Source organism: Gymnoscopelus microlampas, assembly GCF_963454915.1.
Source record: "Gymnoscopelus microlampas genome assembly, chromosome: 12".
In the NCBI taxonomy this organism is placed as follows: domain Eukaryota; kingdom Metazoa; phylum Chordata; class Actinopteri; order Myctophiformes; family Myctophidae; genus Gymnoscopelus; species Gymnoscopelus microlampas.
Genome location: NC_139949.1, coordinates 5881843 through 5909781, shown reverse-complemented (window position 1 = coordinate 5909781; position 27939 = coordinate 5881843). Strand labels below are relative to the sequence as shown.

General features: G+C 40.7%; 2 protein-coding genes across 2 annotated transcripts in view; both read left to right on the top strand.

Moving 5' to 3' along the window:
- Positions 1-11905: 11905 nt before the first annotated feature.
- Positions 11906-20273, top strand: LOC311057146 (uncharacterized protein; the record flags this gene model as incomplete). Its single annotated transcript, XM_084074097.1, has 10 exons — positions 11906-12110; positions 14752-15006; positions 15131-15310; positions 15440-15455; positions 16180-16277; positions 16679-16753; positions 17721-17783; positions 17945-18001; positions 18160-18225; positions 19753-20273. 10 exons carry the CDS (start codon positions 11906-11908, stop codon positions 19758-19760), a joined length of 1023 nt encoding a protein of 340 aa, XP_083930223.1. The 3' UTR covers positions 19761-20273.
- Positions 20274-21513: 1240 nt separating this feature from the next.
- The window catches only part of LOC311057145 (scavenger receptor cysteine-rich type 1 protein M130-like), a gene marked incomplete at its 3' end in the record, with an annotated part of 248967 nt that continues 242541 nt past the window's right edge, over positions 21514-27939 (top strand). Inside the window, exons 1-3 of the mRNA XM_084074096.1 lie at positions 21514-21551; positions 22531-22572; positions 26124-26438. Coding sequence (XP_083930222.1) covers positions 21521-21551; positions 22531-22572; positions 26124-26438 — 388 coding nt within the window. The 5' untranslated portion in view covers positions 21514-21520. The remainder of the gene's footprint in view (positions 21552-22530; positions 22573-26123; positions 26439-27939) is intronic.

Sequence of the window (27939 nt, the reverse complement as noted above, 5' to 3'; positions counted from 1 at the left end):
TTATCAAAACAAATATTATATAAAAAGTAATAATAAAAATAAAAACAAATCAACATTTTTTTTTTTTTTTTTGCAACATCGATTGGGTGGGACAGTTTTCTATGTGGGTGGGCCACTGCCCACCCAGGCCCACCCATGGCTGCGCCCCTGGTGTGCATCATGCGTGGTATTTAAATAGCACCTTACTAGTCTTCCTGACTCTTCAAAACACATAACAATGTACTTCATATTCACCCATACATTCACACACCTATGGTAGAGGAAAACATATAATACCCCTACCAGCTCATTGGGAGCAGGTAGGGGTTCAGTGTCTTGCTCAAAAACAGGAGGAGCCAGGGATGGAACCTGGAGCTTGCAGATTCTCTACCTCATGAACCCCACCCTGCATGATGACAGATTTCCATCGCACTTCCAGTCTCGAGGTCCAGTGTGGGGTTCATACTTAATGGCAAAGCTCTTCAGTGATTTCTCCAGGTGTACAAGGGTTGTGAGCACAGGATCCGGGTGAGAAGGTGGAGAATCGATAAAATGGACATGGATCCAGATAAATTGTTTTTTATTATGGCAAGAGATTAATTTCTGGACATTAAAAAATAGACTTTGTCTCTAAGAGCACCTTTCTAAATGGTCTACAAGCTAAAACATTATTATGTCCTGGTTTGGGCCTAATTATTACGTTATGTAAATTGCGCAAATGAGGAAATCAACATTATGTAGACCCTAAAATAACCTTGATATGTTGACTAAAAGCAATAGTATAGACATTTACAGTATATATATATATATATATATATATATATATATATATATATATATATATATATATATATATATATATATATATATATATATATATATATCAATGCATTGCTGTAATGTTTTCACAATGAATGTATAGAACCTTGTAAGCGATGTAGTTTGTCTTCGGTAAACAAAACACAATAAACATTTGAAAATGTCTGTTTTTTTATGTCTGTTTTTATGACGTATTTCTGCTTTTACGTAGATTAGGGGTCTTCAGCGTTTTTCGGGCCAAGGACCCCTTAGCAGAGAGATGAAGCAGGGACCCCATACTGTATATTCTTATTTTTTAGAATGCTTTCCATTCTGTCATAGAGAAACATGTGTGGGTTGTGTGTTGTGTTGAATGAGTGCATTGTGTCCTTGCATAGAAATTATGTTCAGCTCACAACCAAGACATCGTCATTTAAATTGCCATCCAGCTTTGTGCAGTTTTGGAGAAGTAAAAACTCCTGACTATAGACACATAACTTCAACATGCCAGACAACACTGTTCTGTGTGAAAGCCATCAAACCTCAGAATGGTGAAGTAGAGCATTGTATTCTTCACAGCTTCTTCACAGCTTTCATGACTTCTGACAATTCAGCGATAATGTCTTTGTCAACGTTACTCCCTAGTCCCTGTGTAGCATGCAGTTTAACCTGTGACCTGTATAGCATGCAGTTTAACCTGTGACCTGTGTAGCATGCAGTTTAACCTGTGACCTGTATAGCATGCAGTGCCTCCATCAGGTGCACACAGGAGCCAACTGCAGTGCTCGAGCACCTGCCTGTTTGCTTTCATAGGAGAAATTGCCCTTCTCTTATTTAAACATTGGTCTCCAGCCTGCTCTCATTCAATACAATGTAGATGAGTCTGATAAGTCTGAGAACGTTTTAGTTGAGCATGGCAGTCTCCATGTTTCTTGTTAAAGCCAGAGTATAAAAGGCACACACATAGCAAATTAAGTTGTCAGCACTCGCTATGCAACACTTTTAAAAACACGCAGCAGAAGAAGGAAATGGAAACATTTCTCAGACATATGTGGGTTTGAAGTGTGATTCACAGGACATTATGCAAGTAACACTCAAAAGTGTGAACTTGCTACAGTAGGTTCTGTTGACAGGCTTTTTATTAGGGCTTATCTATGAATCATTATCATTCATATTTGTAGTTTTATGAAGTATGTACACTTTTACTAGACTGGGTCTATATTGTTTAACTTATCTGTTGCCTAAATTGCTACTGTCCTCCACACAGTGGGGGTTGGGGTAGAGTTGTGTTGTCTGTCTTACAATTTATATGCTAATAGTATGTTGGATTCATGCATATTTTCAGACATATAAAACAAAACAAAAAGTATCTGTAAAGAAAATGTGTGGCCCCCTGCAGTGACTCGGAGGACCGCCTAGAGGTTACGGACCCCCTGTTGAATACCCATGATGTAGATCCCAGTGCAGAGTGTGTACTGATAGGTTTCCTTCTGTGAAGAACACAGCATGTGGCCAATTATATTTTAGGGAAGAAGGGGAAAAAATTGGGGGAAAAAGAACAGCCAACCTAAATGTAACTAGTGCTTCCTGGAAATGTACTTGAGTAAAAGTAAAATATTTTTCTTGGAAATGTACTTGAGTGAAAGTAGAAAAAATAAATAATATTCAAGTAAAGTAGCCTACAAATATTCAAAATCATGTACTTGTGTCTGGATTTAACATGGGCCCTATGGAGGTTTCCAACATGGTTTGACAGCCCAAAATGTGTACAGCCTCTGACAAGTTCCAGAGGTCAATTCAGAAATGCTTCCACGCCTGAAAACAAACTTCATGGTATATAGAAACAATGTAAGACTACTTAAATTGAGTAAAAAATACTTAAAGACGGGGTGCCGTGATTTTCAGTGACCCCCCCCCCCCCTAAAACATAATCATCAGGTATTATAGTTATACTAGGAGGAAGATTGTTTTCAAAAAAGTGTTTAGAAATTGTTAAAATTATGTGGACACACCTCCAGTTCATTAAGTATACCTGGTTCTCACCTTAGCACCTCCTCCACCACCTTAGCACCACCCACCTGTCCTAGTCCCTCCTCCTCCTCATGCCCACACCTGTTGTGTTATGATAATGAGGGGGAGTGTATGTTTTTACTATGTCACTAAAGCGCTGTTTTTCTTTTGGCACGTTTGACCCTCAAGGTTTCAGCCTCCAGGTAGAAACTCAAAATAGTCAGAGAAGACATAAAACACCATAAAAACACCACCAGGGGGCTTAATGAAGTTCTATCAACCTCATAGACACATGAAAAACAGAAAAAGTGCAAAACCATGGCACCACCTCTTTAAAAGTACTGCAAATGAGTAACCTTTTCATTCCGCCCCATGAACAGGTTTTTGAACCACTGGTATTATGTCCTGGATGCAGGGAAGATTAGTACATCAAGCCCTCTCAGTGGCATAGAAGGCCTGGGGTCTTCAACAGAGGGTCCCAGACCCCTAGGGGGTCCTCAGAGTTACTGCAGGGGGGCGGCCAAATCTGTGTGATACAGTAGGGACTTGATTCTTTTTATTTTTTACATCAACCACTTTAACCCTCGCATCCCTATTCTGGGAGGAACATGAGCTGAGAATAGCAAATCTACAAGCTCGCAACGTGCGTCTGTGACACGTTATGAGGTTTGAAAACCACATGGCCTCCAGGTGTTTCGCTATGTTTGGCAAATGTTCTCCCCAGAATAGGGATGCTGGGGTTCAAGTGGTTAATATATATATATATAATTATCTGGTCAACACATTTAAGTTCCTTCCCTTCTAGTAGTAGGCTATAGGCTGACATCCAAGTATGACAAACAGGTGAACTAAGGAAAGATCCAACTCTGTCCGCTCGGTTCAGTTTTAAAAAGCTTGTATTTTATCATGGCTTTTAGCTTGGCAAAGTTTTAAAAAACGCACATGTGACCAACGCGTTTTGACTTTTTTTTCATCCTTGGATGTCAGCCTACTACTACAAGGGAAGGAACTTCAATGTGTTGACCTACAATTGAACTCTCTCCAATGAGCAAATGTTTTCAGTTTCTGATAATTACCAGTAGTGGAAAAAGTACTCAAATGTTTTACTTAAGTAAAAGTATCAATACTGCAGTAAGTAAAAGTCCGGAATTCAAAATCGACTTGAGTAAAAGTACAAAAGTATTGGCATCAAAATGTACTTAAAGGAGACATCCGGTCATTTTAAGTGTTATGTTTGATGTGCGTCAAATCACTTACCGACGTAGAAATGAAAATCGCGTGACTCCACATATCCCCCTATCGACCCCCACCGTTGGCATGATAGTAGGATGCTGGATAGCCCAAATTCGCCTATCTTATCTTATCACTCAAACAGAGAGCGTCTCCTTTCAAACCCCAATGGTTCTAATCAGCCCCCCGCCCACAGGAGTGGCCCAATTCTCTCACAACTTGCTACAAAAATCACTCATGAAAAACTATATAATCTCCTACCTTTCATTTTCAACCTTCACATGTGTCTCCTTCTCTAATAATCAAAAAGTGCTATATATTTCATCTCGCAATTTACTTCCGGATGGTTCGTTTTGCACTTTTTTTCCCACATCGGTCACGGGAAAGAAATAAGCGCTGCCGTGGTCTATGGAAACGAGCCCAAAAGTGCACCCAAATAAGCCCAAAATCGCTTATACAAACAGTCAGACCTGGCAACGCAGCCTACGCCAATCATGCGTGAGAGATCTACAAGCTATGGGGCAGAGACGCCACCGTATCTTAGCAACAACTACAGCGCTCACTCTCATTGGTCGTGTCACGCTAAGAGCAGTCTCCAGACAATGGCATCGCAGACAGCTTGCTGTTACTGCTGTAGCCATCACAGTTAGTCCCAGCGACGACGGACAGGGCGCTGTGATAGCTGCCATGTCGCTAACGCTAACGTGGTTGTCATGCCTGCAGCGGCTGTGCAATCACTTTGTCAACAATGCACGTTCGTGTGGTGAATGTCAATATTGCTGCTCAGTTAGTCCATTGTAGATGGTGTATGTTTGTGTGTGTCTTCTGGAGAACTATGTAGCTCCACAGCAACTACAGTAACTAACGTAATGGCAGGACCGCCCCGTGCAACGCATGTTAGGCTGCATTATGGTCATGTAGTAATTTCAGATAATTTCGCTCCGATTACAGCAGTGCTTATCAACCCTTTCAGGCCGCACCCCCCCCCCCCCAAAAAAAAAGGACTTGATCTGGGGACCCCCCCATTCTGTTTGACTCCGTTCCACAAGTACATATTGTGAAAATAGCCGATCTACAAGCTCAAAACGCCTCACGTTGAGAGGCTTTGTAAGCTTGTAGATCGGCTATTTTCTACATGACTGCCTCTTTCTTACATTCTTTGACAATGTGGCCCATGTTTTCATAGTATAGTTTGTTGACAACTTTTGTTGCAGAAATGCTCATTTCCTTTACTTTCCTTTTTTTATTGTCTCCGCCAGGCCGAAAGGCATGGCGCAAGACTATGTTTCACCCCCTGTCCGTCCGTCTGTGATAGCTAATCTCTCACATCGTTGACTTGATCGCAGCAAAATAACAGCCCGATGAGTCAGTGAGAGCTGGATAAACGAGGTAAAATGTGTCAAAAGGAGTCTGTACGGCTGTCGATAAATGAACACATGACGTCGGTGGGAGAGGAGATATTGTGTCTTTTGGACAAACAGCAGCGTCGTGCTGATGTCTGTTGTGTGAAGCAGCTTCATGTCAGAGTGTTTGTGTTGGAGCGCCTCAGTGCGGCTGCAGAGTTCATGTGCAACCTCTTCCAGAGAGAGACAGAGACACTAGAAACTCTGCTGGGGAAAAAAAACACTGCTGGGCATTGACTTTCATATGGACATTGATCTACACACTGCAGGTATATCTGCTACACACACAACATCAAACTACACACTGCAGGTATGATGCAGCGTTTGCATTAGCCAGCATGCCAGCGTAGTTCCCATATGGTTTCAAGGTGGGCTAAACCATATGGACCCCATGTCAGCAATGTCAGCGGCATCCACTTCAGTCCCAACTGCGATGCCCATGCAGGCTATAAGTAGCTTCTACCTGGCCCTTAGGTGGGCCCCAACAACCCATGTTTATGTGGGACCAAGGCGGGTCCTACCTGGGTTTGCCCATGCAGGCTTTAACTGGGTTCTACCTGGGCCCTAGGTGTACCCTAACCAACCACAGTGCAGTGCCCATCGCTCCAATTGTTGTGACGTCAGGGCTCTCAATACTGCACATTGGTGGAGGAGGAGGGGCCGCAGGGCGACCGCACACATCGCTGAACCAATGGTAGCCCACGGATGTTTCCTCTGGGGATTTACAATCTGCCCCTCTATGCCACATATCATCCGCACTACAGGGTCTTCACTCACCGAGCCACGGCCCCACTGACCCTCATGACGCTACGCCACTTATATGAGTTGCCAAGTGGCCGCGGGCGCTACGTGGGCGTGGCCGCGGGCTAGTTTTAACAAATGCAAAGTCTGTTTTTTTGCTTCTAGTACTCATTGTTGAGTCCCATGATAATGTAACAGGCGCTAAAACTCCGAGAAGCTAACGGCTAATAACAGAACGAACTAATGCTGGGGCTGCTTATCTCTCTGCATGGCAGCCCCAGGTTGCCAGGTCGGGAGAGAAACAGGCAACCAGCATTAGCTCGTTCTGTTATTAGCCGTTAGCTTCTCTGAGTTTTAGCGCCTGTTACATTATCATGGGACTCAACAATGAGTACTAGAAGCAAAAAAACAGACTTTGCATTTGTTAAAATAGGCGAATTTGGGCTATCCAGCATCCTACTATCATGCCAACGGTGGGGGTCGATAGGGGGATTTGTGGAGTCACGCGATTTTCATTTCTACGTCGGTAAGTGATTTGACGCACATCAAACATAACACTTAAAATGACCGGATGTCTCCTTTTGTTATGCAGAATGTCCCAAGTTTTCAATTGTTTTTGTTGTTGAAAATAGCAGTTCTACAAGCTCACAATGCCCCGCATCGCGACGCATTGTGAGCTTGTAGATCGGCTATTTTCAAATGGCTGAAATGTATAGGGCTGAAGTGGTTACTGTATGTTTTGTAATAATAATCAAAATCTACAAAGTAACTAGTAACGACATTTTCAAATAATTGCAGTGAAGTAAAAATTACAATATTAGCCTCTGAGATGTAGTGGAGTAGTAGTAAAAGTACTGAAAATTGGAAATACTTCAGTAAAGTAAAAGTACTGAAAATTGGAAATACTTCAGTAAAGTAAAAGTACTGAAAATTGGAAATATTCCAGTAAATTAAAAATACAGTACCTCAAAACTTTATACTGAAGTACAGCACTTGAGTAAAAGTACTCAGTCACTTTATACCACTGATAATTACGGACCCACGCAGCACTTCCTCTTTTTCTCTATTCAGCAATAATTATCTATTCTCTAAAATGCTGACATCATAAACCGTTATTATTTGCTGTTACTGAATACGAGGAAGTAAACCACACAAGTCATCTTTCAAGTAAATTAACAGTATTACAATTTACAATTTAGGCATTGAGCACACAGTCTTAATCCTCAGTGATTTACAGTAAGCAAGTCAAACACAAGGTAATACATCAAATGCATAGAGACAGTGTAGTGCCTCGGTAGTCTAGGAGCATAGGTAAATAAACCCCTAATATCAGTATAAACATTATACTAATATGAAAGCAATAAATAATGTGTTGTTTTGCATTATGTAATACCATAGTATCTATACAATGGAAGGCTCAAATGTTAAAATAGCTTTGTCTATCACTCCACACCTCGGAAGAAAGACAGTTCCCTATTGCATGTGTTTCATGTGAGAGATGAACCACAGTGTTGGTCAACCCCCCTCCTTCACTGTCTCTCTCTTATTTCCCCTTTTTGCAGTTATTACTGCTCTCACTGTCAGTGGTGTTAAGTAACTAAGTACATTTACTCAAGTACTGTACTTAAGTACAATTTTGAGGTATTTTTTACTTTACTGGAGTATTTCTAATTGTCTATACCTTTACTTCTACTCCAGTACATCTCAGAGGCAAATATTGTACTTTTACTCACTTATTGGAAAACTTTAGTTACTACTTTGCAGATATACATGATTACATTATAAAACATACATTAACCACTTCAGCCCAATTTTATACCTAGGCTATTTGAAAAAAATGTTGTACTTTTGATACTTTAAGTACATTTTGATGCCAATGCTTTTGTACTTTTACTCAAGTACATTTTGGATTCCGGACTTTTACTTGTAACAGAGTAGCCTACTTCTACATTGCAGTATTGATACTTTTACTTAAGTAAAACATTTGAGTACTTTGTCCACCACTGCTCACTGTGAAGAGGAAGTAGGACGGTTTTTCATCATTCATTCATCAGTCATTCAAGAGAGGATGGCGGCTCGTACCTTTCTCTGTGTTCTCTGTGAGTATATTATTATTTATTATAGTATATTATCATCACTATCATCACATGCAGGTCTATTGATCTGGTGTTTGATCCATTTCAATGAAGGAATACGTGGCTGCACTTAAACCACAAGTTGTTTTATCAAAGTTAAATCACCCAAAAATGTGATGATGCAACTGTACAGTACAGTGACGGCCTGTAGCGTCCGCTCCTACTGTATATGCCACAATGTATTTATTTATTTTTGGGAAGTTAAGAAATTATGATTGTTTATACTTAAAAACGCCAAAATATTATTGAAAATAACGTTAATCTTAATGTACAGTACAGTACATCATTGTGCTTCATATTTGTCTCCACCAGGCCGAAAGGCATGGCTGAGACTATGTTTTGCACTCCGTCCGCCCGTCCGTCCGTGTGTTTCCGTCTGTCTGTGAGCAGCTAATATCTGGCACCGTTGGCCCGGTGGCTGCAAAACTGTGCACACACATTCCCTGGAATTTTTCAGAATTACCTGTTATAGCGCCACCAGGAGGCCGCTTTTTACAGAACAATTTGTTTTTACCGATTTGACCGGCGGTTCCGGTAGGAGACACAAAGGAGACTCTTTGTGTCTCCTACCGGAGCCGCTGCGGGTCATCAAATTATTATCCCAAAAAATATCCATGAATTCAAGTCTCCATGGGGTGACTAATCGATGCGATAATTTGGGGGTGAACTATCCCTTTAATTATGAATACTTGAAATACATTTATGTATGCTCAGCTTGATATTGTCTCATCTAATGTGTTTCAGTGCTGAATGGCTTCCTCTCCTATGGACACATGAGTCAAGGTGAATATTAATTTAATTTATTATCTCTATTGATTGATTGAATACTTTATTAGACATACATGTAAACAGCACGAGGTACAGTTATACATTTGGTACTGCAAAAAAGTCCTGGGGACTTGTTTCCATTGTGGTCCTATGTATATTTACTCAGTCAACATCATATTTACACATACTTAATGCTCTCAATTATTACATATTTCTCTCATTTTACTAGATTAATGCGTTTTAGGCATCTTTTAATCAGAGTGGCCCTTGACTGCCACATTGTTGCTTTAATATGCAATTTTAATAGGATACAGTAGATACTAGATAATATCCTTGTTAAAATAAGTGTTAAATAGTTCTATATTCTGATCATCATCATAATCATTGCGATAGAGTAGTGGTTCTCAGGGGTCCTTGGGGGGGTTAGGGGGTCCCAAGCAAAATGCGTTAATATAGCAACAACATTGTTTTAACCTCTTTTAACCCTATATACATCGGCTAATTGAAAATAGACAATCTAATAAGCTCACAATGTGTCGCAATGTGACACGTTGTGTAGGCTTGTAGATGGGCTGTTTTCAAAACGATAATAACTTAACCATTTGGGGGTCCTTGACATTAAAAAGGTTTGATAAGCACTGCTATAGAGTGTTTAACGGGGGTCCCCCTGCTCCCCAGCTCTTTAGTAAACTGAAAATGCATACAAGTGATGACACAGAAATGAGCAGCGACATTGAAGCTGACAAATGGGTATACGGTCTTCTAATTTGATGAAAGTGGCAACCCACCGGCCTTCTGGCTTTCTTTTTCTGTCTGTGAAACCTAAAACACTCCCATGACCAGGCCTGGAATTTCATCCTTTTAGGGGCAAGGCCACTTAGCCTTTGGTGTTGTCCAATTCATGAGGGCACAAAAGGCCAAATTCCAAGGCAGGAAGGCCATCAAATAAAACACGATTTTAGACCATTGAATTTTTTTTTTAATTTAAGGGTTAAGGATGATTAAGTGCCGCATTCTGTTTGTGTGACATGCATGATGCAAAGGTTTTGAAAGTGAAACTGGTCAAAGTCACTGGCCACCTGCTGTATTGACAAGAAAGAGACAGAGGAGAAAGTGGTACAGTCAACTGGGGCATTAGAGGGTTAGTTCAGATTTTTGGACTTGAAGCTGTAGGAAATACTTGCCATTAATGTATTGGTTGCAAAGGTATATTAATTGATTGCCCGAGTCCTGTGGTCAGAGTTCTGGTCCGGTTCTGATGAATATTAAGTAGTGCCGGTGATTTGGTGGGGGCCACTCATTACAAATAAATGAATTAAAAAAAAATAATGTCATTTGTATTGTTGACCTATTTCTACCATATAGCGCAGGTTTCGTTCAACTTTGACCCCTCTGTCACATGGTACTATGTTTTGTGTCCAGAATCACTGCGCTGCTGCAGCAAACTCTCTCAAAACAAGGTGCACTGCCAGTGTTGCCAGATTGTTAGATAAATAAGCAGCCAGGTCTATGAAAACAAGCCCAAAACAAGCGACTAATAGGCCACATGACCTATATACATTACATGTATATATATATTGAAAATAGCCGATCTACAAGCTCATAACGCGTCTTCATCGGTTAACAAGTCGCTTATAATAAGCAGACATGGCAACTATGGCAGTGCACCTTGTTTTGAGAGAGTATGCCGCAGCAGTGTAGCATTCTGGATACAAAAAATAGTACCACGTGACAGAGGGGTCAAAGTTGAACAAAACCTGCACTAGGCCTATATGGTAGAAATAGGTCAACAATACAAATGACGCTATTTTTTTTCATTCATTTATTTTTAATGAGCGCCAACAAATCACCGGAACTACTTAATATTCATCAGAACCGGACCAGAACTCTGACCACTGGACTCGGGCAATCAATGAATACCTTTGCAACCAATACATTGATTAATGGCAAATATTTCCAACAGCTTTAAGTCCAAAAATCTGAACTAACCCTTTAAGGCCACTGTGGCCTCAGGGCATGCCATTTTTTTGAGGGGCACAAGGCCAAACTGAGGTACAACGACGGCCATGGCCTTCGTGGCCTCTCGGAAATTCCTGCCCTGCCCATGACTAATTCAAATATTATATAACCTTTATGTCATCCGCCATACTGTACACCCTTTATCTGCCTACATAACTGAGCATGCAATGTATCTTTACCATTTAGGAATTATGCAGACAGTTTTATCCAGAACGACACAAGTATGAAATTAGTAAAAGACATGCACCCTTCAAACATTAGACAGGTGCATGCCTAAAGCTCACTGCAACCTGTTGTGTATTCTGTATGTCGTAGTCTGAAACAATATTTCTGTGTGTGTGTGTGTGTGTGTGTGTGTGCGTGTGTGCGTGCGTGCGTGTGCGTGCACGCGCGTGCGTGCATGTGTGTGCATTTTATGTTTACTAAGAGCTGGAGAGACGACCCCTGTTACTGAACACAAACTCTATAGCAATGATGACTATCAGAATATAGAGCATTTTCACACTTATTTTAACAGATTAACAGAAGAAAATCACTTATTGCACCTGGTCATGATATCAGCATATTACTCCTCTCCTCTACTTGCTTGTTAGTGTGATTTAGTGACAGATGAGGCTGTTTGTAGGATTTGGTTTGATTCTACGTGTGTGTTTGTGTGTGTGTGTGTGTGTGTGTGTGTGTGTGTGTGTGTGTGTGTGTGTGTGTGTGTGTGTGTGTGTGTGTGTTCTATGTGTTTGTGTAGAGACACCAGATGCTGTTCTGATCCTGGAACCCAACAGGTCCCACATATTTACTGGAGAGAACTTTACACTCTCATGTGACATGAGAGAAGGTCAACAGGCTGAGTGGTCGTACACTATAGACAAAGATGGTGGTAATAGTACATTAGTCAGGACATCTGATCAGAATAAACATACATTTCAAGCAAAGCTAAACCACAGTGGTGAATACAGGTGTATTGGCTTTCATAAAAATCCAGAGTCTGTGAAACAAACTAAGCCAAATGGAGTAACTTTGATTGTATCTGGTAAGTCACATCATCATACTTTCTCATCACTGACATTATGTTTAATAACAACCATAACGCCCGTATATTAGCCTTCTAATTATGGTACACCTAAAGAGATGAATATCCTGTATGAGGAACTTGAGTGGGAAATAAGAATTGATTATTAATACGCATTATCATAATTCTATTAGGCTATAGCTTTTTGTCTCTGCCAGCCCGGATCGGCAAGGGCGGGGTTATGTTTTCGCTCTGGGACTCTGTCTGTCTGTGAGTCTGTGAGCAGACACCTCAGACACCGCTCGACAACTTTGTACGCACACTCCCAGTAGGCCAAGGAAAAACCCCACAATTATTGTCTCAGGAGGCCACAATAACCTACCTAACCTGGCGGAGACCTGTGCTCCGAGGAGCACCTTGTCTAGTTATTAGTTTATCTTCTTTTTGTTCATGGCGCTATAACAGGCCATTTCACGTTTTGGCCTATACATCTTGAACCATTGGTCATAGCCTACAATAGACTTTGATCATGAAGCATCTCCCCCATTAGCAGTGGTGAAAGTGGTTGACATTTCTTGCCGGAAATGCATGGGTCCCGTGCGCGCGCGCGATTTTTTTGCGGTTTCGGGTCGAAAAATGTGCGGGTTTGGGTGGGTTTTGGTACTTTTTTTCCTTTACTTTATTTCGGTTTTAGGTTTAGGGTTAGGGTTAGGTTAGGGTTACTTTATTTAATTCTCGTTCTCATAAATAAATCCTGTCCCTGGGCCCACCCATGGCTGCACCCCTGATACACATGATGAAAACAGAGCTATATTGTCCAACTTGACCATACTGTACAATATGTACATTTTCAAAAAGCCAAAGTTTAAATGGGGCTGAAGCGGTTTATGTATGTTTTGTCATAATAATTAAAATCCACAAAGTAACTAGTAGTATTAAACTAAAGTTTTCAAATAATTGAGGTGGAGTAAAAGTATAATATTTGCCTATGAGATGTATTGGAATAGAAATAAAAATATTGCAAATTGGAAATACTCCAGTCAAGTAAAATTACCTTAAAATTATACTGAAGTACAGTATTTGAGTACATGTACTTAGTTACTTTCCACCACTATCAGCATTAGATAAGATGAATTACTCACCTTCTGAAAAGATGAAAGAAAACACACTTTTGTTCCATAGCCCCACATTGTCTTGGTTTCAGAGATCATGGTTGTAAATACGTCGAACTTTTGCCACAAAGTATTTATATTCCATAATGTCCCATGACCCACGTCCGTGTTTACATTTTTTGACGATGCACGTTAGTGTGGAGCTGTGTTCCGTGAGCAGAAAGCTGTCAAGTGGCCTCCAGAAAATAAATCTGGTTTCCTTTCAAAACGATGTGCATTTCAGAATAAGAGTTTTTTAAAAACTCTATCCTTGTTTTGTTACAATTCAACACACGTTTTATTTTTAAATCATACTACTGGAAGTAGAAGTACCCAGGTAGCCTAGTTGAAACTACTTAACTTCACGCGAAAGCAACAGTTTATGCGGAACGGGGGGAGAAAAAAAAAATAAGTCAGGGGAAATCACGGATCTGTGAGAGTGTCCCGTCGTACGCACAAATTAATGAATGGTTGTGACGCCCTGTATGTTAATCTGACGTTAGTAGATTATGTTTTATTCTTGAACATGGCCATGGGTCTCCTGGCAGGTTATTTAATATGGGATTTTCACAGCTGCCTTTGACTTTTTCTTAACGGAACGGCGTTCCGGGACCGAATCTTTTACCGGAACGCCGTTCCGGACCGTTCCGGCCCACTTTCACCCCTGCCCATTAGTCCCCACCCATTTCCGCATGACTAGATTTTCCACCATTTAGCTTTTTGTTACTACTAGATTATTTCCAAAACTCACACAAATCGGTACACATTCTATCTTGACACATGCGATCCAGATGTATGAGGCAGATCTTCATATTCCATTCCAGTTGCTATACGAATGGCTTCCGAAGTTTGAGGGAGTGTTTAGCAAAACATCGTGAACACTGCAATCTGCCCCAAATTTCAACTTCAAAGATCACACACAGAGGGGCATCCAAACAAAGCAGGACCAAAACGTGAATTCACTGCCACCCCTAGGAGTACAAATGCACAAATGCAAAGATGTCACTTTTTGTTCCAGAAACGTGATGTATTTCACCAAATAAGGCACAAATGCTATTTTCTATTGATTCTATTGATTCCCTCCTTAGTTCCTGTCTCTTTTTTTCCCAATAAATTAAATATTTGGCATATTAATCACAGTTAACTTCCTCCATTAAAACACTATAGAATGTAATTGATCTTGATGCATTTTGTGTAGAGATAAGATCCCATAGCTGGAGGGATGGTCAAATTGTGATTGGCTAGTTGGTTGTTATCAGGCAGTAATTATTTATCGTTAATTATTTCCAGTACTGTTAGTATTAATCAGTAACTATTCATCACTGTCGGTATTTGACACAGCCAAATTAGTTATTGTATACATTTGCATGGTTGTGTCCCATCTTTAAACAACTATTCCACTCAAATGCTAAAATCCAGTAGATGTATGGTTTTAAAGGTTTATTCTGCTAGTATAGCTTTCATCTAGTCTGTTCAACTTTTAAGTGTTTCTTCCTAAATGTGAACAACAGAAAAACCAAAGGCCACACTGGAAGCTGACCAGACAGACCTGCCAGTCGAGGGCAGCGTTACACTGACCTGCTCTGTGGAGGGCTCATCTGGATGGAAATACTACTGGTACCAAAATGACACCCAGTCACTGATCATACAAGATGATCAATACTCTACTGGACCAATCAGTGTGTCAGAAGCTGGAATCTACTGGTGCAGAGGAGGGAGAGGAGAACCAATTTACTACACTGAATACAGTGATCCACGCACCATAGGTATAACATTAGTTAAATCCCTATGTTTTGATGCTTACACTATAGCCTACAACCCGGCCTGGCGACCTGTGCTCGGAGGAGCACATGTTCCTAGTTTCAAATGATGTTTTCATTGCCTCCATAGTGTCTCAACCTCCAATCTCTGCATCTACTCAACCCTCAGTGTCTGCATCTACTCAACCTCCAGTGACTGTACCCGAGGAACAGAGTTCTCCACATATAGTGTGGTTGATTGTAGGACTTGTTGTTGTGATTCTACTGACCATCCTTCTGCTCCTGCTGTGTCGATACAGAACATCTAAAGGTGAGATCCACTCAAACAGGGTTTATATCTTTAAATAAGCTCCCTCCTACAGTATGTTGTCACACTGAACACAGAGGACTGGTTGCCGTCTAAAACACTATTTAACATATTTTACTCTTTTTTTTACAGATCCATGCTGTGTCAGGTAGGTAGCCTGATCTTTGTTTCTAGGACTGTCCCCAATGAGCAATGTTCTCAGTGACCTGGGATCTTACATTTCCCACAGATAATTGACTATTACAGGGCATGGAGGGGTTAATTAATAGTAATACATACATGGTGGTGGGCACTGTCAACCTGATGTAGATTATAGATAGAGATGGCTGTGCCAACCTAATGCTGGTGGCTGTTAGGAAATAATGAATGCTAAACTGTTCCACTAGGAATGTTTCCATATAGTCTTAAGTCTAATGATTGTGACGTTTTATTAACTCATTTTGCTGGGGACCCCCTGGTACCCCCCAAGGACCCCTGGGGGTCCCCGGACCTCACTTTGAGAGCCAATGCTCGAGTCTAGGCAATATAGGATAGTGTTATTATTCATGGCCTTAACCCGATCACCTTTCAGAGTGTGAGAGATACATATAGAATACACTGGTGCAGTTTGTCTGTCCATCTGTCCCTGATAATGTTAGAGCCCACCGTGAACTGAGAATTATGTGTGGTCATTAACATTTATTTAACTACACCAATGTGTAGAACCTATATGAAAAAAAAGTGACCACTTGACTAACAGCATTATATAGTCCAATGATTAATTATTCAACTAACCAATAATGAGGGCTCATCTGTGTGTGTAGCATATTAAAACATGATCACAGTAGATCTTATTCACTACTCTATGATGCTAAATATTTATCTTGAAATAGATCCGTCAAGTCCCAGGGAACCAATCAGGACTCAGCAGCAGACCAGGGGACCAACCAGGGAGGACTTCCAGATGACGGCCACTCCCAACTTCAGCATGGTCAGCCTTTCAACCAATCAGAATCAATCAATCAATCAATCAATCAATCAATCAATCAATCAATCAATCAATCAATCAATCAATCAATCAATCAATCAATCAATCTAACCTAACCTAACCTAACCTAACCCAACCCTAACCCTAATCAATACAATGTTTTATTATTTTGAAGGAAAAGTTTACAACATGAACTGAACTGATCAAGTCAACCTCTGCTTTCCTCTACCAGCAGGTGGCACCAACATCTATGAAGCAATAAAAGGCCCTTAAGTGGCTGTAAATTGTACAGTAGCATATACTATACTTCATGATTGGGAGCTGTTAGATTTGACAGAATTGGAGAGATTAATTATATGTGGAGATCCTTTTAATTTAAATAAGTCTATGGGTCTTTGTTTCAGACGAGGCTGCAGCTGATTCCGGTGATGTGACATATTCACAGGTTCAACTCAAACGTATGAGCAAGAAAAAGAAGGGTGAGCAGACTATCAATCATGAAATGTACATGAAATATGATTACGGTGATGGACTAAGTTTGTGTGTGTGTGTGTGTGTGTGTGTGTGTGTGTGCGTGCGTGCGTGCGTGCGTGCGTGCGTGCGTGCGTGCGTGCGTGCGTGCGTGCGTGCGTGCGTTAGGTTGTCATTCATGCTCACGAGGAAATTGCACAACTCATTGTATCTGAGAGCCTACAGGGTAAATTGTACTCCCTATGAATTTCATAAAGTATGCCAACTACCACACAATGTCCATCTCATAATGTTATTATAGACTGTGTCTTCTTACCAGTGTACAATCATTTGAATAGGTATATAAACAGAATAGTTCATAACGGTGTATAACCATATAGGTAGCTAAGCAAGGGATAATGTCTGAGGAGGTGGTCCTTATTGAAATTTCAATAATGACTACCTCCTCATACATTATCCCGCTTATTACACGGCTACTAAATAAATCAATAAATTGACCCAAAAGTAACAACAAAACAAGGTATTTCCTTGCTTACGGCAATGAAGGTATTCCATAAGTATTGGGCTGGGCGGACAAGTTCGCCTCGGAAAACAAATGACAGTAGTCCATAAGGTAACGGGACGACACGCCCCAAAACACACTCGCCCCCAATCTATATACCGCCGATTTGCCTGTAATACCGCCAGATTTGCTCTGGGGCGACTGTGTTTTGGGGCAAGCGTTTTGGTATTCCCCTGTTGTTGCGCCACGATAAACAAGAAAGTGTAGAGGATCAAATAGAATCACTTTTCGGTTATTGCATCGTCTATTTCTCACTTCAAATGTTTTCAAAAACATTCTTGAAAGCAACGGATAGAGCTCATCTGTCATTATCAAGAAATAATGACCGATGATTGACCAATCAGAATCAAGCATTTAACCAAGCCATGTAATAAACATAAATAAGTGTTCCTAACAGAGAATTTCCTCCACAGAGAAACCTGCTGATCCATTTGAGAGTTCTTTGTATTCTGATGTGAAGACTGGATCACACACTGGTAGCTACACATATTCAAGTACATTGATTTCCTTTTGGGTGTAATGTATCAAGGGTCACCTTTGTTTAGGTTAATTATTTACCCCCAATAGTAGGTGTGTAAACTGTGTGCCGCATGATTTGTATTTAAACTACTGTTCTGACTTGTGTGTTGTGTTGTAGAAGCAGATGTGACCTACGTCCAGGTTAACTACCAAAACAAAGACAAGAATAAGAAAGGTAGGTCAAATGTACATACACCTACATACACTATCAATTCACAATATGACAGCCTCATATTATGGTTAAAGCCTGAAACTTCACTTGAATCAACATTATGTGGATTAAAATGCACTACATATAATGTCTGTTAACATCTTATGTGTATTTTTTGACAGAATCAGCAGCTCCAGAACAAAGTGAAGATACAGTTTATTCTCAGGTCAAAGCAGGAACATCTCTTGGTAAGATTCTATCTTCATGTACAGTAGAACAGCTGCATGCTGCTGATAACCATAAATAGTAATTTCATCAACACCTCATGCGTCACTTTGATCAGCATCGTGTCATGTCATTTAAGTGTTTATGTTACTCCTCCATTATTGTCAGCTGTTATTGACAACTAAATAGTCAATTACACTGCTAAAGAGCAGTGCCATTCATCAAAAGGTTGTAAAAACTAACTGCAGATAGTTATTGTCTAATTTGATACAAAGTAGACCTTGCAACGTCTTATTAGTGCACTGTAAATTCAGAGCCGTTCGAGTTGATGTCCCGATAGGGACTGAATCGTAACTCATATCCCCCCTAGTCAACATGTGCCGTCACGGGTACCCCGGAGACATCAAATGTTGCCGTTTGGTCAAATCCGTCCCAAGCCGCCACCCGTTTGCCGTCTTGGGAGTGAGAGGGCCAGTCCGCTCAGAAGTAACGAAAACAAATTATTTATTTTGCTGCATGTACAAAACACTTCCTATTTTTGCACAAATGCATCCCCTCAGTGTAAGAACCTAGATGGACAGCAACTATGATGCAAAACATACCATTCAAGTGTCCTTTTTATGTAGGAATTGTCTTTTCTAATAAGACGGACAATACTTCATCGTGTGGGTAAATCACCAGGTTCGAGAGAGAGAGAGGGACTCGCAAAGCGAGTATGGTTCGGCCCAAAACCCGTCACTTGACTTTCAAATCGTATCCTTTGATTGGCCGTTGATATAACTGACACATGGAATTTATGAACAAACAATGAAATCTTAATGTGCGCTGTGCACTCCTGTTGCAGTGTTGAGGATGTCATTGTGTCTGACCATCCGTGCGACCGGGCATCGCGGCCGCGTCCCGCTCCAGTACACTCTACTCCAGCTCTGCTCCGCTCACATAACAGTCCACACCATTAATAAGTAGAATGATAATGATGCAGAATAATTCTAACAATAATAATATTGTGATGTGAGCATCCACACTGATGAATAATATTCTGTAAACACGTTGAATGTGATCTCCTGTAAATTGGGATGTACTTTGATTGGCTGTCAGTGTTTCTATGGTTCATCAAATTGCTCTGAAAGTGACCCCACTGTCGTTATAGTTGTGATGTGGACTCTACCATCCACTTCAATTAGAATGTTTTTTAAAACAATATATAGGTCATTGTAGTTATAGTTATTGTTCTTGGTGTGAAGGCCCTTGTCTATGTGTGTGACCTCTAGCAAGGAAGAGGAGCAGTGAGAGGTTGATGAAGTGAAGGTGAAAGCACAAAGTGATATTGTATGTCATTATTATGAGACTAAAACAACAACTTGGCTTATTCTCAAACTGTGGTAGGAAAACATTTACAGTTGGGAGCAGCCACATAATCTGTGTATATCATCTATACTGTTACCTTATGGAAGTTAAATAGATGTGCCAAGACTGTAATATGATATTCAGTGTCAGTCAGTGTGCCTGGTTTTAAGTTTTTAATGTTGTATGATGTTGTTTTATTCCAGGTGTGTAAATGAAGATGGAAGCCTCATGGAAGCCTAATGAAGAGATCCTTTTTTTTTCTGGTCCCCTCAGTGGGGAGGGGGGTTGGTTGCTGTTACAGCTTCAACTAGCAGATGTCTGTTCAGATGACTCAGATGAGCACACAGTGGTTGGGGGTCAATACAACCAAGCAGTAGAACGATATAAAGGGTGTAAAACTTGAATTTTGGGCAGGAACCCATATTTGTATCTATACCTTCCAGGACGGGAACCCCTTTTGGGGTTCTTGGTGCATGTACAGTATATAGCAACACATATTTTTTGTTATCTTTGAATAAATATTAGTTTTTCAGAAAACTTAAGTCAGGATTTAGAAGGCATTTTTAGAATCGGCCTCCGGTCTAAATGGGTTAAGGAAAGGATTCTAAATAAACCTTTTAGCTTCTTCCTTTCTTGCACATCAACTGTTTCTTTTTGATATGTATGTTTCATTTAGTATACCTTGTGCTAAATACATGAGCATACATGTAATAATGATAATAATAATAATGTTCTGGGCTAGGTGCCACAGAGATTCATTTGCATTGTATTTTTTATGTATTGTAATGTTACTGTGATAATGCTACTGTACATATATTTAATCTGCTTCATATATAGTGTTTTAAATCATTTGCTGTTGAATTTGAGTAAAAGGGCTACTGATGACACCCACCCAGGGATTACAGATGTAAATTATCTTATAGCCATTTCTGATGCAATATATTTACTGTGCATTGTGTCTGTCAAATGAACAAATAAAATAAATCAATATTATGATCCCATTTGAACTCGCTGAACATTCTTAAAGCTGCATTGTGTGCACAGCCTGGTCACCAGAGAAAAACACTGGCACTGTATGATTATGCAAATCATAGGAAAAGTTGTGGATGTTTTGGGGCACATGTCGTGCGCCTCTTTCCCCTCCTAGTGCCTTGGGTTACAGTGTTAGTTGTCTCACTGCCAGTTCAGGGTTCCTGAAACAGCGTCCTGCCAGCCTCATCCTTCTCTCTCTGACCTGAAGAGGTCATATAGGTCCACATTTCTGATGCGATCCTCCCATGTGACATCAAGTGGCATTCGTATAGCATTCTAGTGTAGACGCCATCCAGGGCCTTTTCCTGCTGTATTGAGAGCATCCATGTCTCAGCCCCGTACAGCAGTACTGACTCCACTGTAGCTAACAGCCGCCTCTTGAGATCATCCCTCGTGTCAGATGACCACACTCTCCTCATCCCATATAGGCAAGTGCGCTCCAGACTTTCAGATCCTGTTCTATTGAGGCAGTCCAGGCACCAAACTCATAAGTCATTGACTACCTCGAGCTCCCCTCCTGATCAGCCAAGAGACGATGGAACTGACGTGCTCAACTCAAAAGTCTTAAGAATATGTGACCCACTATGGTATGAGACACAAGTAGCCCATGGTCATTTGTCATCTTTTTACAGATTATGAAATAATAGAATGTAAGCTTTCAAAAGACATGTCATTCACTGAAATCGGAACATTAATGAAAAAAAAAAAAAAAAAACGCCCCAAAAAGTATATGTGTAGTATTAAGCTCATTTGTGGCTTTTCATTACCCGCTAAGTGTGTCTCAATCTGTTGGAAGGGGACACATGTGAGTGCCGACACAAAAGCACTTCCTATGTTATATTGGGTTGAGCATCTTACCAAACAGGACGTTGACGTTGCAGCCAACTGTATTGTACTGTAGTCTGCATCAAACTACGCAGCATTCAGTCACATGTCAGGATGAAGTTTGCATCAACCTGCATAATATCATGTGAGTATTCTTATCTTGTTTTGTTTTGGTTTACTTTATCTATTTCATTTCATTTAGTCAGGCAGAGTATCTGCACTCAGTTCTGCACTTATTTCCATTTATTTTATTATTAAACAAGGCTATTAAAGTTATTTTAATTTTATTTTATGTATTATTATTTATTTTTTATCTGGAGCAAATGGAAGCCCAACATGAGTGGTTAGGAGGTTTACATGCAATGTTAGTCAACCTGAGGTTCTCTCAGTATAAGTGTTTGATTATAGATACAGTCTAAATGTTCAGCTGACAAAATGAGTGAAAAGAGAGGAAGAGAGTCAGTGAGAGAAACAGGAAGCAAACGCGGGACCAACAGAACAACACACACGCATGCACACACGCGCACAAACACACACACACACACACACACACACACACACACACACACACACACACACACACACACACACACACACACACACACACACACACAGCTCTACATCCACATGTGAGCTGCAGGAGAACATAGTTGAATATTAAACTATGATGAATACACTTATAGGTGAAATATTATTATATTATTATTAAATGAGCATGAACAAGAACATGAATCAAACTGTATTCAGTTAGGAGAGGTAGTTGCGCAGGAGGTAGAGTCGTCATCATCATCATTCGAGTGCCCTCGCGATCTGCGACACAAGCTGCTACCATTGGTCTCGGTTGAGACCAGCAGGTAGAGTGTCCACTTGGGGATCGGAAGGTTCCAGGTGTAAAAGCCCCAAATATACCCCCACCCGAACTATGCCCACGGTTGAAGTGGGTTGGTGGGTTGGTCCCAGGGTTTAATCTGGGCCAGTTTATAAAACAGGCTAGCCCACTTAAAAGGTATTAGGGTAAGTGTCAGTGATATGTTAACCCTCTGGGTCTCTCTCTCTCTCTCTCTCTCTCTCTCTCTCTCTCTCTCTCTCTCTCTCTCTCTCTCTCTCTCTCTCTCCACACACAGTGCTGTATTTCCTCATCTGCTGTGGACCTGCTCAAACAGATGGTGAGACAACGTCAATGCATTGCATTATGGGTAGTGATAGACAGTTACAACTAATTACAGGGCCAGAGCTCAGCTCTGGACCTGTTTTGTTATTGGCAGTATTCTGTCACTTCTTCTTCTTTTTCTTCTGCCACTTTTCGCAGTTCTGGCTGAACCGTGCTGTCGCTTTTTACGAAACTCGGCCATATGGTAGATGGTCATGAAAAACGATCAAAAAATAATTCTCACAATCTTTCGTCCAAAGGTGGCGCTATAGCACTCAATTGAAAATGCCAACTTTGAACAGGTACAACTCATGCCCTGTTTGACCTACAGCCATGAAACTTGGATACACATATGCGTCTCCTCATGCTGAACAACTTTCACACTCTGACTTTTGACCTCTGACCTTTAGATCTCCCACCATTTTGAATTATATGAAAAACAGTCATTGGCTCCTAACTTCTGCATTTTTTCACTTATGGAAATTCCGCCGCCTAGAAGTTGTCGGCAGAGGTCCAAAGTTCAAGTGTTAAACGTTTCGTGCAGATTGCTCCAAAATCCTAGGATTCCATAGATTTTAACTATTGCAGTTTTATGAAAATTATTCATCTGCGCCTAAAACATACATGCAGACTCACATTTCTTTGAAACTTTGCAGAAATGTACAGGGTCATTCCAAATATCACTGAAACCAATCTTACTCCAATTGGCCAAAGGGGGGCGCTATAGCAATTTTTTGAAAATGCAGACTTTAAACAGGCATAAGTCATGCCTCGTTTGGCCGAAAGTCGTGAAACTTGCTTACACATGTGCCTTGACTCATGAGGAACACACGTATCGATTTGACCATTAAGCTCCGCCCTTAGATTTTCAGCAATTTTGAGCAGTTTGAAAAATACTTGTTTTTGCCAGTTCTGGCTTAACCGTGCATACGCTTTTTACGAAACTCGGCCATATGGTAGATGCTCATGAAAAACTACCAAGAAATAATTCTCACACTCATTCGTCAAAGGGTGGCGCTATAGCACTCAATTGAAAGTGCCAACTTTGAACAGGTACAACTCATGCCCTGTTTGACCTACAACCATGAAACTTCGATACACACATGCGTCTCTTCATGCCCGACAACTTTTGTGGTCTGACTTTTGACCTCTGACCTTTAGATCGCCCACCATTTTGAATTACATGAAAAACAGCCATTGGCTCCTAACTTCTGCATTTTTTCACTTATGGAAATTCCGCCGCCTAGAAGTTGTCGGCAGAGGTCCAAAGTTCAAGTGTTAAACGTTTCGTGCAGATTGCTCCAAAATCCCAGGATTCCATAGATTTTATTGCAGTTTTATGAAAATTATTCATCTGCCCCTAACACATACATGCAAGACTCACATTTCTTTGAAACGTTGCAGTAATGTAGAGAGTCATTCCAAATATCACTGAAACCAATCTCACTCCAATTGGCCAAAGGGGGGCGCTATAGCAATTTTTTGAAAATGCAAACTTTAAACAGGCAAAAGTCATGCCTCGTTTGGCCGAAAGTCGTGAAACTTGCTTACACTTGTGCCTTGACTCATGAGGAACACATCTATCGCTTTGACCAGTAAGCTCCGCCCTTAGATTGTCCGCAATTTTGAGCAGTTTGAAAAACACTTAAACCCAGGATTTTTCAGCTATTTGCGTGAAACTGTATCATCTGTGTGATCTCCTTTTTCACAGTTCCTTGTCTGTTGGTCCAATGGCGTCTCCCTTAAATGAGTGCCTCACAATCTCAAGGTCGTCAGTTCAAGCCTCACTTGCAGACTTCATTTAAGTTGAATTGCAAACAACATGACTGTATCAATGAATACATGTGCAAATGGTAAAGATAACCTGAAATGCATATTTGAGAGTACGTTTTTCAACGTATGACATACTTCATTCTGAAAATAGCCGATCTACAATCTCAATCTATTCCGTTTCCATGGCGCTCTCTCTCTCTCTCTCTCATCAAACTATTCCGTTTCCATATCTCTCTCTCTCTCTCTCTCTCTCTCATATCTATTCCGTTTCTATCTCTCTCTCTCTCTAGTTTCCATGTCTCTCTCTCTCTCTCTCTCTCTCTCTCTCTCTCTCTCTCTCTCTCTCTCTCTCTCTCTCTCTCTCTCTCTCTCTCTCTGTGTTGTGTAGTCAAATGGAGCCACTAGTAAGCTGTCAAACACACAAACTCTCTCTCTCTCTCTCTCTCTCTCTCTCTCTCTCTCTCTCTCTCTCTCTCTCTCTCTCTCTCTCTCTCTAGTTTCCATGTCTGGCCCTGTATTATCGCTGCTTGCAGCTATATTATTACAGTTGTTACTGTAATATTATTACTTTCCCCTGTAATGAGTAGTGTAACTTATTCATTTTGCCAAAACAGTGATATTATTACATATTACTCATCCAAGCAACAGTAGCAATGAACACAATTAGTTTTTGTTTCTGACCGAGATAAAAGCGCTCTGGCTTCTTGGCTGTCTCGGTTGTATTTTGTCTGAGCCACGGTGTGTCTGTGTTCAGGTGCTGCATAGAGCTGCTCAGAGCCGTGGAGCAGCTCATTCAAGAAAAAATAAAACACAGATCTACAAGCTATCAACACTGCGATGCTACGTATAATTAGCTTGTAGATCTGTTCTGAGAAAAGGTTGAACATTGTCTTCAGTGCCATATAAACATTGCACGTCAACACTTCTAGATGTGGCCATGTCAATGAACTCCTAGATTTTAGAAGTACATCATAAGTGAGAACATAGAATCAGCTTTATTGTCATATCACATGTTTACAGAAGTCAAAAAGTGGGTGAAATCGGCCATCGTATTGTTATTTCCATAGAAAAAAAGAAAGGGAAGAAGGAGGGGGGGGGGGGGGGGCAAAGGGAAAAAGGAGATCAAAGAAAACCAAGAAATGATCTACATATTTACATATGGTACCTGAGATAAGGTATGAGCATAGCAGCAGATGTAGCCTATACTGTGCATGATATAGCCTACTTATGGACGTTAGTTAAGGTGCTTGAAAAACACAAAAAAAGAGACAAAAGTCAGTGCGTAGTACATGGGATTAAGGTGTAAAATGTCAGTGCGTGTCGACCGCATAATCCACATGAAGTAGATTGACACTGGTATAATCCGCAAGTCGGTCCATGAGGAAGAGCAATGAAAAAATATAATATTAGCATAATATTAACAGACACATTGTATACAGTATTATAAGAACACAAATAATATCATTATTTACTTTTGCACCTGAACCCTGCAGAGGTGACCACGAGCGAGGTCGTAGCAAGTAGCTGCACCAAGTCGTTTGGTGTGCCTGTCTTACATTGTTGAGATGGCTAGGAATTATGTGTATGGAAGAGGATGATCACATTTTAAAACAAGTGTTGATAACACGCTCTAGAAGGGGGGGGGGGGGGGGGGGGGCAATGCTGTGTGTCTTAGAATAAACCTTCATGCATCACATACTGTATCATTTTCAGGCATTATGACATTTTACACAATGCAGTTTAAACTGTTCTTCTTATAACAATATTAAGTTTCATGTTTTTCTTATCACTCAGTTGATCATCGAGTGAGGCTGGTCAATGGACCACACTCCTGTTCTGGCAGAGTAGAGATCTACTATGATGGCAATTGGGGGACAGTGTGTGATGATGACTGGGATCTGCCTGATGCCAAGGTAGTGTGTAGACAGTTAGGCTGTGGAAGGGCTCTGTCAGCAAAGGAGAAGGCATTCTTCGGACAGGGTGTGGGCAAGATCTGGTTGGATGATGTCAGCTGTTCAGGCAATGAATCCAGTCTCTCACAGTGCAACCATCCAGGATTTGGAAAACACAACTGTGGTCACGGGGAAGATGCTGGTGTTGCTTGTGAAGGTAAAAGCAAAATTACATTTCGGTAGAGGTTTGAGTTGAAATGATACCTTACCATGTTGTAACTCCAAATATTGATGAGATATCTTCAATGGTTGTTCTGATGATTAGAAACTGATATTACAAAATATACTCCACATTGAGCTGCATTGCAGAGTGAAACATGTCTCAAAGTCACTCTTTTAGCACAAACAGGAGCAAACAAAGTGGATTCTGACATTTTGTAATATATACAATCCAGTCTGGATGTTACATGTTGGCAGAATCTGTTTAGCATGCTTTGTGTTTCTGTGCTAAAAAAAAGTAAAACAAAAAAACAAAAAACACGTTGAGAGCTGTTTTTCATCCAGAGAAATGTGCTTTCCAACAGACAAACCGCAACCTGTTCTCAGTGTGTCTCCAAAATGGTTGAGTCCTGGAGCCTCAGTGACTCTGAACTGTGAGGTTAAAGAACCAGCTGCAGACTGGAGGTTCTACTGGTACAGAGCTGTTCCTAAACCACCATCATTCTCCTTCTACACGTATGAGCTCTTACCTGATAGCATCAATGGAACTGTAGAAGGTTCCTACATCATTCATGATCCTACAGGCACAGGAGAATATGCGTGTAACGCTGGGAGAGGAGACCCACTTTATTACACTAGATACAGTGAACCTCAGTCTGTGTGGTCTGGTGGTGAGTTTATTTATAATGCATCATTCTTCTAGGTTGTTTCCTAGATAGCCTACATCAGTGGTTCTCAACCTGTTCAGGCCGTGCGACCACCCAAAATAATCATATGTGAACCGAGGACCCCCCACCCTGACAAGCTCTTGGAATTGTAAGAGTTGAGGCATTACATTTAGTTTGACTCGTTCCACAGATAAATATTGTGAAAATAGCAGATCTAGCTTGTAGATCGACTTGCCTCTTTCTTATATAATTTGACAATTTGGCCAATGTTTGACCAGTTTTAAAAGTATAGTTTGTTGATTACTTTAGATGCAGTAATGATCTTTTTTTAGGTATTAAAAATGTCTTAAAAATCCCTACATTGTCACTTCACTGTCATCTGGGGACCCCCCCCCCAAAAAAAAACATGTGGCCTAGCTCCCTGGGCGCCCGACCCACAGGTTGAGAACCGCTGGCCTACATGACAGCCTTACTTACTATTCTTCATATTTTCGCTCACATTCTCTGATCTTGTTCTCACTTTTCCTGAGTTTAGCTAACTGTCATTAACACTGTTTTTTTCCTCCTTTCTTTTACCTCTGTTGTGTTTTAGATGTTCATTCTTTAGTTTCTCTCACTGTGAGTTCTAACAGAACTCAACACTTCCTCTCTGAGTTTAAGTCTGACTCAGTGAGCTGTGAGGGAAACTCTACTGAATGGAGTCTGATATACTATGGTAATCAAAACATAATTGCCACCAGAGTGTACTGGTGTGAGTCTAGACTGGGAGAGTACAGCAATGCTGTCAACATCACAGTACATAGTGAGTCTATTTACTTAATTCAATACCTA